The sequence below is a fragment of the Porites lutea genome, chromosome 2, assembly GCF_958299795.1.
Source record: "Porites lutea chromosome 2, jaPorLute2.1, whole genome shotgun sequence".
Classification (NCBI taxonomy): Eukaryota; Metazoa; Cnidaria; class Anthozoa; order Scleractinia; family Poritidae; genus Porites; species Porites lutea.
Genome location: NC_133202.1, coordinates 30196704 through 30211497, shown reverse-complemented (window position 1 = coordinate 30211497; position 14794 = coordinate 30196704). Strand labels below are relative to the sequence as shown.

The following is a 14794-nucleotide window of genomic DNA, read 5'->3' as shown; positions in this document are numbered from 1 at the left end:
GGAAACTAATGTTCATACTTTTCTCAAAAATAAAAAGCTTTTTGCAAGAACAATTTACATCAGATTACTTATGAAAATCTACCATAAAAGCTTTGTATGGACAAAAGAATGAAAGAAATGGATTTTTCAGTTATTGCCTTTGAATGCTGTATGTTAGTGTTTCCAGGATATCAGAAGTTCTTTTAGTTTGAATTGCAACCCTCAACTGTCAGCAGAAGTACTTGTATAACAGCCATGCAATAGACAACCCACTTAACCCATTAGCCCCTGGAGATTTTGCCGAAAAACGCGTTTTAAAGCTAGTCGAGTGGTGTTCTGGTCACTGTGGTGCTATTAAGAGCTAAACTTACCACAAAGCTGTTTACAGGTCTTACACTTTGCAGCCTTCTGATCCAGATGCAAAATATCATCTGCCCAAGTTTGGGCATGCGCAGAAAGCAAAATTTCTAGATAGTTTTTGGGTTTAAAGCTGCAGTAAAACTACATATATAAAAGCGACACAGCAGTCTTGACTTTTACTTTTCGCTTTCTCTCCTCTCCTCTTTTTTCGCTTTTCTTGCCTCTTTTTTTTTTCTGTTGGTAGGCATTTAGTAGGCTTCATTTTGGTGGCAAAGGTTTTTAGGAAAGCTTTTAGGATCGTAGGATTAGATGAAAGGAAAGGTAGTTGGGTAGTGAAACAAGATTTTCATGGAAATTTTCAGGTCAATGTTACATGGTTTTTTGCCTCGTTCTCCAGTGTCATTGTCTGAATTGTGCTCATTCTGGTATGGTTTGAAAGATCTCTTCACTCTGCACAAGTTGGCCGACAAAGTTGTCTTTGACCGTTAAAACTGATGACATCACAAGCGGTAGAAAGAACATGGACCGGCATGGGTGGTTACAGGTGGCTCAGGGGCGAATGGGTTAACTTGTTATTTTGTTGTTATAAAAAAAATATATTGTGTAATTCTAGTATAAACTATCCCTATCTAGAGCCAATGATGCATGTATATACGTTTATGATCGAGGAAGTAATCAGCGGACATTAAGGGTGAGTAATGAAGAAAAACCTACATAGGATGAGGCCTCTTTCAGACACTGAACTTTTCATGAGCCAAATTAAACCTAATACGATGAATTAATTATGTTTTAAGTTCTGCGTCTGAATCAGTAAATTAAGAATGCCTGTTTTAATTTGGGATGGCTCAGCCATTCATTCCGTCTGGCTTGGCTGGGAATTTTCACTTTGGAATAACTTTGGAATGGCTTTGATTGAGACTGCATATCTTTTCATATGCTGAATCTAATGCATAAATTAATCCTTGGAGGGGTAGGGGAGGGAAAGGTTTATTTTTCCTTTTTAAAGTCTGTAAAAAAAGGGTCTCAGTCATTAATTTTGCCTCCTTGGCAGTTGTGCTCCCTTCCCTACGTTGTACATTACCTTTTGGTGATTAGTATGTGAAGCTGTATTCATGTTCTCATACTCAATCTATTTGTTTATTTATTTATTTTATTTTATTTTATTTTTATAAGCATTGCCTATTACATAATTAGAAAAAGAAAAAGAATTATAAATACTGTAAATACTGAAACAAAGAATAATAAATGCTTGATTAGGCAGGGGTGCCACAACAGTGGAGCTTAAAGCTTAAAAAATATGTAAAAAACAGCCATGTTAAAAACAACAACGAAGACGGACAGACATCTCACTTGAAACATTACATTCCTTCATGTTACTTTTAGGTTCATGGCCATGAAGATGATGTAGATTCTGTGACATTTGCAGATTCCAGCTCTCAAATCCTAATTTCTGGTGCAGATGATGGTCTCTGTAAGGTATGTATGTTCCTGAGAAAGAAGCCAAGCTGCTTCTCTAATCTTTACCAGTTTAGATAGTGTATTTGTTGTAATTTATTCTCTCATTTTCGTTAGTACTAGAAGATGCTTACATTTTAGGACAACTAACTATGAAGGCTAGTGACATTACCATATTATTTATATGTCATTGTTGTTGTTTTTATTGAAGGTTTGGGATCGCCGGCAGTTAAATGAGAGCTGCCCCTATCCAGTTGGCATTTTAGCAGGACATTCAGATGGCATCACCCATATTGATCCAAGGGTAACTAAGAAACTTACACTCCTAGCAATTGATGAGAAGTATAGTAAGATGTATTATCACAGAGGTATCTATGGTTTAAAGAAAGAGATAAAAAATTTTGGCAGCATCTTTGGGACCAATAGCAGCGTACAAAGAAAATCGTGTCCAATAGCCTGGGGCTAGTGGATTTTGTTATTGGGCTAGTAAATTCTGTTCTTAAAACTTGCCCAGTGGGCAAGTGAAAATTTTTTGGAGGAAAGGTGGTGGGGGGATCAATTTAATTGCTGAAGAGGTATAATCAATGTTGCTTGTCAAAAAACTTTGGGGGGCTAGTCAAAAGACTTTCGGGCTAGCAAATGCTAACTACAGCTTGCGTGAAGGACAAGCTGTAAAACTGACTTACTTTGCACCCTGAATAGAACTGACAGTTAAGGAGAGAGATTTCTGTATTATGGAATGGTCCTTAAGGAAAGGTGACAATAATAAAAAGGACATCTTAGCCAAGTGCCACTGACACCCTTTGACAAACATTTCTGTGACAAAGGGTCTGTTAGTTTTGTTTTCTGATGGCTATATTTTATTATTGTTATTGTTATATATCTGGAAATTTTTTTCCCAAAAGTGCGGGCTCTCATTGGTTACTTCAAAGTCACATGACGTCTAAGAATGAAACTATTTCCTGCCCAGATCTCTCAGCAGGCAACATTGCAAAATCTATGACATTAGAGGGTAACATTACACTGTTACCCACGAATGTTGACTGATGACCACGGTACAACGAGGTTTAATGAATTTCCAGCTTCAAAATTTCCAGCTATGTAACAAATCACTTGAAGACTGGTCCCTCGGGAAACAGTCAATTTTGTTTCCCTCGAATCTCAATGTTGGATTCTCGGAAAACAAAATTAACTGTTTCCTTTGGGTTCAGTCATTTAAGTTTCTATACGTTCTGGTTTCTGATTGCTACATGTGCTTGATAATGATTTCAGGGAGATGGTCGTCATCTTATCACAAACTCTAAAGATCAGACAATCAAGTTATGGGACATGAGAAAGTTTTCTAATGAAGAAGGGGTTGAGGTAACTTTTCATGGAGTGGGTACTGTCTTATGCTTCACTTAAGGATCCTTCTGTTTGCAGATTAAAAAAAAAGAAAACAATAATAAAATTATGATTGAAATTATGATGCCCTGTATGTAGGGAGATTTGTTGTTTTGTTTTGTTTCTCTTTTTTCCTTTGCTTGACATTATGTGTGTAGGTACATGAACGTAAGGTCGAATTACAGTGTGATCTACTTACCTAGACAGCTTGTGTATGTGTCAGCAGTTTTTATAGACTTTAAGTATGTAGAAACTATTTTTCTAACAGAACATGAACAACCATAACTGTATTTGGCAAAGTAATAGTTTACAAAAGCATTGTATTACTAATTGAGACTTTCTACATTTTATCATAATTATTTTTGAACTTTGTACTTCAGGCTACAAAACGTGCTGTAGCAGGACAAAGGTGGGATTACCGGTGGCAACCAGTCCCAAGAAAATGTAAGTGTACGGAATTCAGTGGTGTGCTTATGACAGATATAAGGGTCCTTCATTAATTTGTGCTCATTGTTTTTATTGTTGATAATAATAGTAAAATTAAATGCTTATAATAGTAATCAAGATTTCAGTGGCATGTGGTACTGTAATAGAACCACACTGAAGTACTTCTTCTACTGTCATGACCACTATCATTGTAACACCCAAAGCTATTACTAATAGCACAGTCACTACAATGATAAGTCTTATTGTATTGATTGTGGCATTGGCAGTGGCGGTGGTAGTTATTTGCATACCACTACTACTACAACTACCATCACTGTTACCATCACCACTTCTGCTACAGCTACCACCACTTCTTCTCCTACCACTACCACTACTTCCACTACTACCTCTACTACTACATGGGCATTAGCTAGCTGAGGGACGAGGGGGGCAGTTGCCACTGCCACAACTGTCATTATCACTACCATCACATCGTACTGTTAGTTCCACAATATCATGATAAAAGTATGCTATAATTTTATTTCTTAAGAGCATACATAATAAATGACTGACATGTAATGAATTCAGATATTCAGTATGTTATTTCTGCTTTGTCATTCTTTCAACTAGCAATGAGACGATCTAAACTAGCTGGTGACTCATCTCTCATGACTTACCGTGGCCATAGCGTGTTGTATACTCTTATAAGATGTTACTTCTCTCCTATGCATACCACAGGCCAGGTAGGAGATTGCAGGTCTATGATAAATTGCTGTGTCTTGCTCTCAGCAATAATTTTAAAGTATTTTAGTTTTTCTCATAGTTACTGAATCATACAGTTCCATGGGACCTTCACAAAATTATTGTGCAATAATTTCTAAAAAAGCATGTTATTATTATATTCATGTTATTCACGAGTCAATCTTTGCTATATTTTGAATGTTGAGCTTATGTCTTATTTTTTAGTAATCATTTTTATTCAATAAATTAATTATTTTTTAATTTTTTCAGCGATATATTTATACTGGATGTTCTACAGGTTCTGTTGTCAGTAAGTATTGATTTAATTTGTAGTTCATTTTGTGTGAATTTTATTTATTACTTGATTTTGTTTTACTACCGAACAGTATCTTTTCAGAAGTGACTTTAATATAATTATGATTTTGTTTTTTATTATAATTAGATATGTTATTGTTTTTGAATGCAGATTTTCTTGTCTCATAGTTTATGATGCACTGACTGGACAAGTCACCTCCAGGCTAAGGGGGCATGTATCCTTGATATGTAATGTTGATCAGAGATTATAAGGTTGTTCATAGACAAGAGTTCTCTAATTACCTGATAATGATAGATCATTATTTATCTTCTTTTTTAATGATCGTGATAACCACATGTATGTACTTATGATTTCATAACCATACCATGGTAACAGTACAGCTCTCAGTGAAGAGGACCTAAAAATCAGTTTTCAACTTTATTAATAAGCTTTTTTAAACCTCTATATTGGTGAATTATTTTTTTCCATGGAAATCATAACCCATCTTTCTTTTTTGGTGGCATTGTTCCAGTGATTGGCTGGAAAAATTTTAGGTTAGAGTCACTGAATAGAGGCTGTTTATTTACAAAGTTAAAAAACAATAATCCTGCTACTGTCTTTATTTATTCAGTAGATGTTAGGAAATAATACAAAATTGTCTCAAGTTGTTAGCTTACAAGTTTTATTGAGGATTTTCACAAATTTTTGTGTTACTAGGAGTATGTCCCTAGATGATGATTGCCATTCAAACAAAAGCCGGCCCTTTGGTTAGGCAGAGGGCAAAAATCAAAGTGATTCTTGTAAAATTCCAATATCCAATGCTTAGAATAGTGAAAAATACAATTTGTCCCATGCTCTCTTCTGAGGTGTAGTCAGGTTACAAGTATGAAGTCTCCCCTTGGAACTTTAAAATGACTCCTATAAACTGCAACTTAAACTTGCCAGTACTGCAGTTTCTGACAGGGAATGATCAGAACAGGCCCTTTTTGGTATATTTAGAGTAAATTTTTTTTAAATTTTTGCTTTGACTTCTAATCAGAGATTGACTGTTCGTGATGTTGCATGGCATCCATATCACCCTGAGATTGTCAGCACCTCAGTGAGTGCTATAGTTATATATTGATAAGTTCCAGTATACTTGTGTGATAGGGTGAGGAGTGGGAAAGATAGAGTGGATTTATTTGAGATACTAGGAGAAAAGCTTGACAAATTCAAACAAGAGGAAATTACATTAAGCTCTTTTATTAACCCATTTGCTACTGGAAATTTCGCTGCAAGACTCCTTTTGAAGCTAGCTGAGCCATTTTCTGATCATTGTTGGGCCAAAAAGAACTAAGGCTGCTCAAAATGCTGTTTTTAAGTTGAGCATTAAGCTGCCTTCTATTTTTGGCACTAAATTAATGGGGCCTCTTATATGTTGGGGCATGTCCAGAAGGTGAAATTTTCACCTTCTCTGCTCCCCATTTCTTCCATTTATGGCCCAAAAGATCTTTTTCCCCACGCAAGTTACATCATTGTACATGTCAAAGTTGTACATGACCATTAAAACTGATGATGTAACAAGCGTTACAAGGGAATGTGGATCCATATGGGCAGTTATGGGCAGTTCACTGGTGAATAGGTTAATAAAGCCTTAGAAAAATAATATCATCATTTTAATATTTTTCTGCTTCAACTTCATTCAGTGATGTAAATTTACTCTGTCAGTACTTAAGATGCGACTACTGCTAATAATGATTTATTATTTTTCGTATCACCAGTGGGATAAAACGCTAGGTTTATGGAGTTACAGACGAAAGGTAGAAGATGGTGATGTCACAGAGAATGAGGCGTCACCTAAGGATACCAAGTCGACATTGCATAGGAATCTTTTAAGCTTTATCTAACACAGTTCAGTTTCAGGTGTATCAATCGTTAAACAAGTTCTAAAAAAGTTATTAATTTTTTGTAAAGATTTAATTAATGCACAAGCGAATTTGCACCACATGAAATACTGCCTAGGAGTACATTCATTTGTGGTGGTCAAACTAAGAGGTTTTGTTTTTGGGTGGAAAATATGCATGCTTTGTACTCTCATCATAACAGTAAGAAAAGAGGATCTAGGATTTTTATAGGGGAGTGAGTAAAACGTCAGAATTAACTGGTCCATTCCTTAGTATTATCAGGATCAGATTATATTACAGAGCTGTGGAACCTGAATATAACAATCCTCTGTGTAGTGAAATCGTCAGAATAACAAAGATATACTTGCCCCAGCAATAACAGTGAAATGTAGCTTGTCCCTTGATGGCCCTTCATCATACTGAGGTTTTACTGTATCAGAGACTACTTAGATCATGGTACATAAAAGGTATTAATGAATCTTTTCCAGATGAGATTTAGTGTACCTTTGATGCGCAAGGATCCAATTAAAGTGACCTTGGATCATAAATCCTGATCCGAATCACTGCACCCTATATCTGAGGTAAATAATGATTATCTGGGTCAAGAAGGGTGAGGAGGGTTGCGGTTAAAGGAAACCCCCTCTCCCCATAGATCTGTGTTTGAATAGTAACATAGTTCACACACATTGGGGAGTTTTCATTCTCAGTCGTAAAAGTTTGAACCAACAAGTCGTTTTGGGAAAATTGGTACTCAGATATTGAAACCTCTTTGAATGGTCACAAGGATTTGGTTATGTTCTGGTTAACGGTGTATATCTTCTACAAGTCTCCTCCAGCCAAAAAAATTCGTCGAACGTTTAAAAGTAAAATACTTAATAGATAGTAGATAAATTTTGTAAAGGGATGGCAAATAAAAACCAATACTTTTATGCTTTTCTTAAGACACATTAGAAGCTGCAACTTACTCTTTTTCTGGCCTACATCCACAGCCAAAGGAATTTTCTTTTATTTGTTATGATTATCATAATATTTTAGGGATTTTCAGTGAATCTTGAAATTTGCAAATAGACCTTTTTAGAAGCTTGTATGACTGTGAATCACTACCAGCCCTGTAAATTTCCTTTTTAGAGAGTTATCTATATTTTCTCTTATTTATTTTAAGATGACCTGAGAAGCCTCATGCCAATGCCATTGATAGTAATATTATTATCCTCTCGTCAATTCCCTTTTTTACTGCAGAGGTTAAAGGTTTATCGTGGAGCTTATTTGTAAGCGGTGTATTTAAAAGCAAACAAACTGTTTTTGTTCTGTTCAGCATGTATGCCTCCTGGACAAAACTTGTGTCGTCATGAATATTGTATATAAATATTACAATGTCAAGTTGTGATGAATCAAACAGAACCAGGTTGGAGTTACTGGTTATTTGTGGTCGGGACTTGTGAGAAGTGTTTGTTGTCAGTTATAGTTTGGTGTGACAAGGTGAATGTTGAAAATATTCTTAAATGTACAAAATTATAGCAGAGTTGTGGAAACGTTTGAGGTAACTCGCCACTCCTTAAACTATGGGAGGTGGGTACAAGTATTACTGTAACAACAATTTTTAGGATGGTTGGGTGGACAAACCTTACTAGGGCTTACCCTCCCACACGATCCCAAAAATCTTTTCACGGAAAGTTTGTACCCATACTTCAGTCTAATAAACAAACTGTGTAAATAAAATAGTTACTAGAAATTTCACTGTCACAGTGAGTGCTTGTGAGGGAAAATTAAAGCAGTCATATGGGAGAGAGATCCCTGAGTTAATCTGTTATTAAAAAGACAAGGGTACTTGGAAAGGGCCTGAAATGATGGAAACTTGGTTATAAGTTTACTAGTGCTAAGGCGCTCTTTTCAGTGGTTTTGATGGATTATGGCCAAATGATCCTCATCATTGGGCACGAAAAGTAAGGCTTTTGTAGTGAAAATTCCTGGATAGGACTCCACAAGACCGTATCACGCCATTGTTCTACACGTACTACAGCAAAAAAGGCTAAAAGAAGAAACGGGCGAATGAATGATCAAACAATACAGATTCCAATTAGACTGTCAGCAGTCTCTTTTTTTTCCTTAATAATATATAGGTTTAGCCAGGGCTAAAAGCGAAGCTCTCCATAATATTTACAGTTTGCTCCAACAAAATATATAATTGTGTAATGCTAAGCGGCAAAGGAAAAGAGAACGGTGAAAAAGCAACAATAGGTCTAACACTTTTTGTACATTTCTTTGCCGTTGTTTTGCACGACTACGACTTGAAACTTCCAGAAACTTCCTGGTTACCCGTTTTATGGAGGAAATGTCGTACGTGTTCTTATTCATTTTTTTTTTCACCTTTATGTTCACCTTGGTGTCCGCTAGTATTTCTTATTTTCCCACCGCCGCTACAAAATTCTCATGTTGTTCTTCCAACGAAAAAATGTCTCCTGTGTCTTTTATCTCTCGCTCTAGCTGTCTGTCGCTCTTTTTCTCGTTGAACTTCGCTGGCCTGTCGTTCACTTTCTCTTTTTCTCTGTCTTTATCTCGCTCTATATTCCAAATCTGTGGACATGACAAATAATCTAAGCTTGATACTTTAGACAACACGATACAGAAACAATTTCCGCTTTCCCTTTTTATTGACTCTTCAGTTGTCTCTGCTTCACAAGACGCGGGTGGCTATGCGATTTCCCGCCAAAATAACCTCAAGTTGCCATACCTGAATGTTGATTGAGTTGGTGCGGGCGGACGGTCGGTCGGGCGGGCGTAGGGTCACGTGACTACCAAAATTTCTCGGATGCATAGGTTACCAAACTTCGTTACCCATACTTGGTGCTCCGCTGCGCGCACTTAGCGCGCGAGAGAGCTCCGCTATGATTTTCCAACAAGAAAGATACTGCTCTCAGTCTGGATTCCAGTAAGAGAACGTGGCTCCCACCAGATTGCTGTGGAAGTTACAAATATTCTACCGGCAAATTGTGCCGAAGTTCACCACATAATTTATCCAGTCATGTTTATGACATTGGCGTTACTATTCACGGCTTCTACATTCAATCAATTTACGCTTAATTGTTACTGCTTGTTTACTACTTTCATAAAAGTTATAAAAATGACCCCCCAGTTAATGCTTTCACACATGAAAATGACCCCCAAAACCAATAATGTTTTTGAAAATGACCTTCCCCCCCATAAAATGGCCAACCAACCCCCCCCCCCCCCCACCCACTGCCAAAGATGATAAACGACCAGCCCCTAAGACCTATTGGGGATAATGGAAGGTAATGACAACCAGCAAAAAACAGGCAAACAAACAAAACAACAGTTAAGAAGCAGTATGTTCCAAATAAGTTTTTATTGGTTTCCTATGTACAACTGGTAGCACAATGATTGAAAAGACCGCCACCAAGACCTTTTTTACACACTCACTTAGACTTATATAACCACAGGAGTTAACTGCGGTTAATGAGATATAAACTAATTGCTGCAAGGTCATGCTGTTTGGGGCCATTTCGTCAAATATTCACAATAATATTACTATTGTTTTTGTGATCATGGAAGACGAAGGGTAAAAAGACTTGAAGAAATCAGTATCAATTACTAAGCAGCTGGGAAAGTTCAAAATGATTGAAGGGGACAAAAACTAAAAGCAAGATTGGAAGGTGACTGATAATAAACAATTTTAAAATAGATTCAGTTATAGTGATATCCAAAATAATCAAGGTCTCTTAAGTGTTATCAGCTCAGCTGGATCACACTTACTGTGACCTTCATTATTCTGGACATCACAAATACCAAATCAAATAATTTGTTTAGTTATACATTGTTTTTAAGAAAATAAGGACACCAGTTTGACATTGCTCTTGGAAATCATGCATGGCACGTACAACCTAAAGATTAGTCAGTAAATCTGCTAGCAGATAACTAACTGATCTGTAAGTTGGGCTGATTTTCAAATTAACTGTAGGCTCCAGCAGCAGCCAATGAGAAGACAGATGATGAGTACAAATATGTATAATAACAAAAATATTTCAGGGAAAGTGGAAGAGTTTGTTGCAGTGGAAAATTGCATGCGAGTTAGTAACTAGACAACAACTGAAGGTCTACAACATTACCGTTGGGAAGGATGCACCGAACAATAATTGTCATAATATTTGACATAATATTTGCCAAAACCTGCATGACCTTGCATGTCTCACATTAATCACAACTCTATTAGACCTACATGAAACACTAACACATTACAGTACATGTATGCACAGTTTAAAAAAAATATCCCTTTTATCATTTAGCTTCACAACCTCAAAGATTTGCAGCTGTATGTGTGCAATTACAGCCTGAACAGTATGTAAAGCAACTCCTACTAGATCAGCTAGCTGAACAATTTTAAAACAGCTATAATTATAAGTTGCCTACCTGAACGAGTTGCATCCTATAATGCCTTAATACTACCAATACCAAAATATAAGGATCTTTATAAATCTCCTGACCAGATCAAGGTTTTATTAGTCACATGTGAGTGACTTGTATTTTGTATCTTGTACCTGCCAACTCTCACACCTCAGGCAGGCTAGGCTATATTAATGACTAAACGAAAACTTCACCAAAAAGATCCAATTTCTTTTTAAATATATTTAAAAATAAAATATGTAAAATCCCAAGCTCAAAAGTTCTGCCAAAAAGATTTCTTTTGAATGGCAACACCATAGAATTTCGTCCACAGATTTAACAGTTAGCATGAGTTTTAACAGTTTGCTGAAAATTACGACCATTGACTTGTGATTGCTGTTCAAAACATAAAAATTATATCTAGAACCTTGTCAAAAAGCGTATGTTTGTCTTTTGAACACTTGGAAAGGTGAATGGTCTCTCTAGGAACAGCCTCACAAAATTTTGGCTGATTTGAAGGGTCTTGACATCTCAGCTTTTCACCAAATTCAGTCTCAATTCTTCCCAGAGTCAACTTCACATTTCGGGGTCAAGATTTGCTTTTGATCTGATGTTTGTTTACATAATAGGACAGATGCCTCTTTACAATTTCTTAATGTTAAGATTGAGAAAGAAGCCTATTCTGAATTTTTTGGAGGCCATGATAAGCTTATATTGACAGCTTCAGAAGAAATCTGAAAGACTTAAGCTTATTTCTGAAGTGTAAGAGTCTGTTAATTAATTAAAAGTCTTGGACTTGCAGTTTAAAAAGTTACAAAAATTTGGGGCTCACAAGGAAAAAGGCTGGACTCACAGTCTCAAAAAACCATAATAGAAACTCCTCAAACTTTGGGTGTCTGAATGTTTAATGTTAAAGATTCTCTTCTGAAATCCTGGCAAACTTGGGTTAAAAAGCCCCGACCTCTGATTTGGAAAAAGTTGGCAGGCACTATTTCTACAACTAGTAAAACTGTTCAGGAATGAATTTCTGAATAACTTTTGAATGACCAATAAGAAAAACAGTATTTCAAACCGTTACACGTATATGCATGTGATTTGTTCTCATTGCTTAATTCTAGATCTATAAATTAATCACAGTAACAAGACTGTGAAAGAAAGAGCCCAAAAATATTATTGCAAAAGATGGTTTTCCATGTTGATAATCACAGACAATAGCCAAGATTGCACTTTTTCAGAAGCCAAAACCTTCAGCCTAGCTTCAAGGCACTCTCTTCAGGCTCATTATACCAGTTCATGATGCTCCTGGTGCATAGTCCAGGATTGACACGCTGAGATCACCCGGACTAGGCTGCAAAAATTTACTGAGTACATGTCAATGATGCTACCGTACAAAAATAATGTAATTGACAGTCACGGCTAGTCACACAATGTAGTGCCATTTTTTTAATAAATTATTTTGACTGTTTGGATAAATAATTTTATTATTGTTTGCTGTGATTTGGGGACTACCATTCACTATTAATTTTTAATCAAATGGAAACCAGCAGTTGCAACTTCAGGTACAATGGTGTTAAATGTAGGCAAATCTTCGAAAAAATGATTTTTGTCTTAGTTTATGGTGGGGTGATCTACACAGTTTTCTAGCATGCTCTTCTTGCTCGCACAGAAAGAGAGAACTACTGTTTATTTCTTAAAGCTCTAAGTATTTCAATTTTCTTACCACACTAAAGGGTGTTGCTTACAAAAATTGAGATTCCTTGACCTAAAACATTAATTGTACCCTACAGTCACACCTTAGTATTACATGACTGAACAGTAAATGGACAAATGACCACTGTTAACAGTCCTTTAGACTACTGCAAAGAAACATATCTGGCAACTACACGTACTGTTGCCCATGAGGAGCAACTATGGAAAATGCATCTGCATTTAAACTAATGTCCTCAGTCAAACCAAAGGGAAGATAATAACCAGATGGGTACTGTAAAAAAACTGTATGGAACCTTGAGACTTACTTTAACCACTGCCTTCTAGCTCAGTGGACAGGTACAAAATTATAGCCCTGGTAATTATTATTCTATAACGAATCTTACTAAGATGTATTAATATATTGATCATGTTATTCTTTAAGCTGCCCGCTCAAGCCCTCAGCAGCTTTTCATTAATGCATCCATTGCTTAAGTTTACTGAGCACGCTTCTGCAGTAATTCACTTACAAGTGGACAAGCTATATTCTTCAGTCCCATCACATTTAAGGCTGTTCCCCTTGCCTTACATGTTAAGCACCAGTACAAAAACTCAAACCACAGGCAAGCGGCTTCTTAGTTCATTTAGCAGACTCCTCTTAAACACACTGCGCACCCCACCTATGCATGCACTAAAGTTCAATTAACTGTCATGAGTCAAATCTCTCTGTCTTTGGAATGACACCCCCTGGGAGAGACGTTGACGGTGCCGAGACAAATTTTCTGTCTTGAAGCATGGCAACTGACGGCATTGGCACTGAAGCAACAGATCCAGGCACATTAACTGGAGGTACCATACTTTGGTTGTACATGTCATGGTTTGCAGGGGGGAGAGTACCTACTGGGGATGTGGGAGGCGGACAGGCCATCTGTACCACGTTTGCTGCATCTAGCTGCTCTGCAATATTGGTTCCTGTAAAAATGCATAAAAGTACTGTTTTAAACACTCTGGACTATAGCTGTTGCTGGAGCGTGGGCCATTAACACCATCACTCTCCATCTCAGCCAGTCTTCCCAGCTTCTTCCTTGGGAAACCAGAGTTGTTGATATCTCTTTCAAGGCCTCATCTTGAGGTGTTCTGTCATGTCATTTCAATCAAGGGTTAAGAAAGCTTAGATTTATGGATGTTCTAGGCTAGCCTGCAAATACAGCCACCTCTCAACACTCCTAGCCACCAGGGACATTTTAAGGGAGAGATTTCTGCGCCAGAACAACAGAAATGCCATGTACTGACGAATGTAAATCCATTTTTTACATAATAGACCCTTTTATGGTTTTTTCAACTTTTGACATCGACCAATTAGGAAAAATCTGTTGACACCACTGGAAATTACTACAATTACCAAGTTTGAAAGTCATACATCTTATGTGAGCAAAGATATAGCTCTGTAAAGTTGCAAAAATTTACAGACGTTGCTATGGCGGAGAGCAAGTTTGTGCCCCCCACCATGCGAACATCTATGAAATCTCGCAACCTTGAGGAGCTATATCTTAGTTAGTTTTCAACAATTCACTGTCAAACTATGCAATTTTACTAATTTAAAGGTGCTGTCTTCGGCAGTTTTGACAGATTTTCCCTAACTTGTCCATGTCAAAAGTTGAAAAAAAAAGTGGGAGGGTCCATTACTCTGGTATTCACAGGGTTCCAAAATTCAAATGCAAATGAATAGCAGCAAAACTCAAATGCATATGGACTGATTTGCTGTAGATTCATCGCATTTAAATTTGACCTTTTTGACCAATCAGAGCTATGGATAGATTTATATCATCAGTATGGCATTTCTGTCATCCCATTACAAACTTCTCTTCCGTGAAACATCCCCAGTGGCAAGGAGCGGCGAAAGACAGCTGTATTTACAGGCTGGTTCTAGGCAGGTCAAGCTTGAATGGATAATCATGTTTAGACTGGGACTTTTAGAATACAGCTCATCCATACTCTATCAACACAGTACAGACATTGTTAGATCCTAATACCCTTTGATGGCTAGAGTCAGATAAATCTGATTCAGCTGACCCAGATGTATGTCATTTTCAAGTTAATGTGTTACTAAGTTAAGAGATTCTCATTATTTTGCTTGACGCTATTGGCCATGGAAACTATTACTCCAAGAAAGAAAAATGGTGTCTAT

The 14794-nt window shown here is 36.9% G+C and overlaps 2 protein-coding genes across 6 annotated transcripts in view; one reads left to right on the top strand and one right to left on the bottom strand.

The window, feature by feature from the left end:
* LOC140928265 (DDB1- and CUL4-associated factor 11-like) overlaps nucleotides 1-7463 on the top strand; it is a 17638-nt gene extending 10175 nt beyond the window's left edge. For both annotated transcript variants that reach the window (XM_073377999.1, XM_073378000.1), the window contains 10 exons: nucleotides 973-1030; nucleotides 1723-1815; nucleotides 2006-2098; nucleotides 3067-3156; nucleotides 3558-3621; nucleotides 4234-4346; nucleotides 4615-4654; nucleotides 4828-4874; nucleotides 5679-5738; nucleotides 6400-7463. In XM_073377999.1, the coding sequence (XP_073234100.1) occupies nucleotides 973-1030; nucleotides 1723-1815; nucleotides 2006-2098; nucleotides 3067-3156; nucleotides 3558-3621; nucleotides 4234-4346; nucleotides 4615-4654; nucleotides 4828-4874; nucleotides 5679-5738; nucleotides 6400-6525 (784 nt within the window). In that variant the 3' untranslated portion in view covers nucleotides 6526-7463. The remainder of the gene's footprint in view (nucleotides 1-972; nucleotides 1031-1722; nucleotides 1816-2005; nucleotides 2099-3066; nucleotides 3157-3557; nucleotides 3622-4233; nucleotides 4347-4614; nucleotides 4655-4827; nucleotides 4875-5678; nucleotides 5739-6399) is intronic.
* A 2404-nt stretch (nucleotides 7464-9867) lies between these two features.
* LOC140928264 (hepatocyte nuclear factor 4-gamma-like) overlaps nucleotides 9868-14794 on the bottom strand; it is a 34839-nt gene continuing 29912 nt past the window's right edge. For all 4 annotated transcript variants that reach the window (XM_073377996.1, XM_073377995.1, XM_073377997.1 and 1 more), the window contains exon 6: nucleotides 9868-13578. In XM_073377996.1, coding sequence (XP_073234097.1) covers nucleotides 13316-13578 — 263 coding nt within the window. In that variant the 3' untranslated portion in view covers nucleotides 9868-13315. The remainder of the gene's footprint in view (nucleotides 13579-14794) is intronic.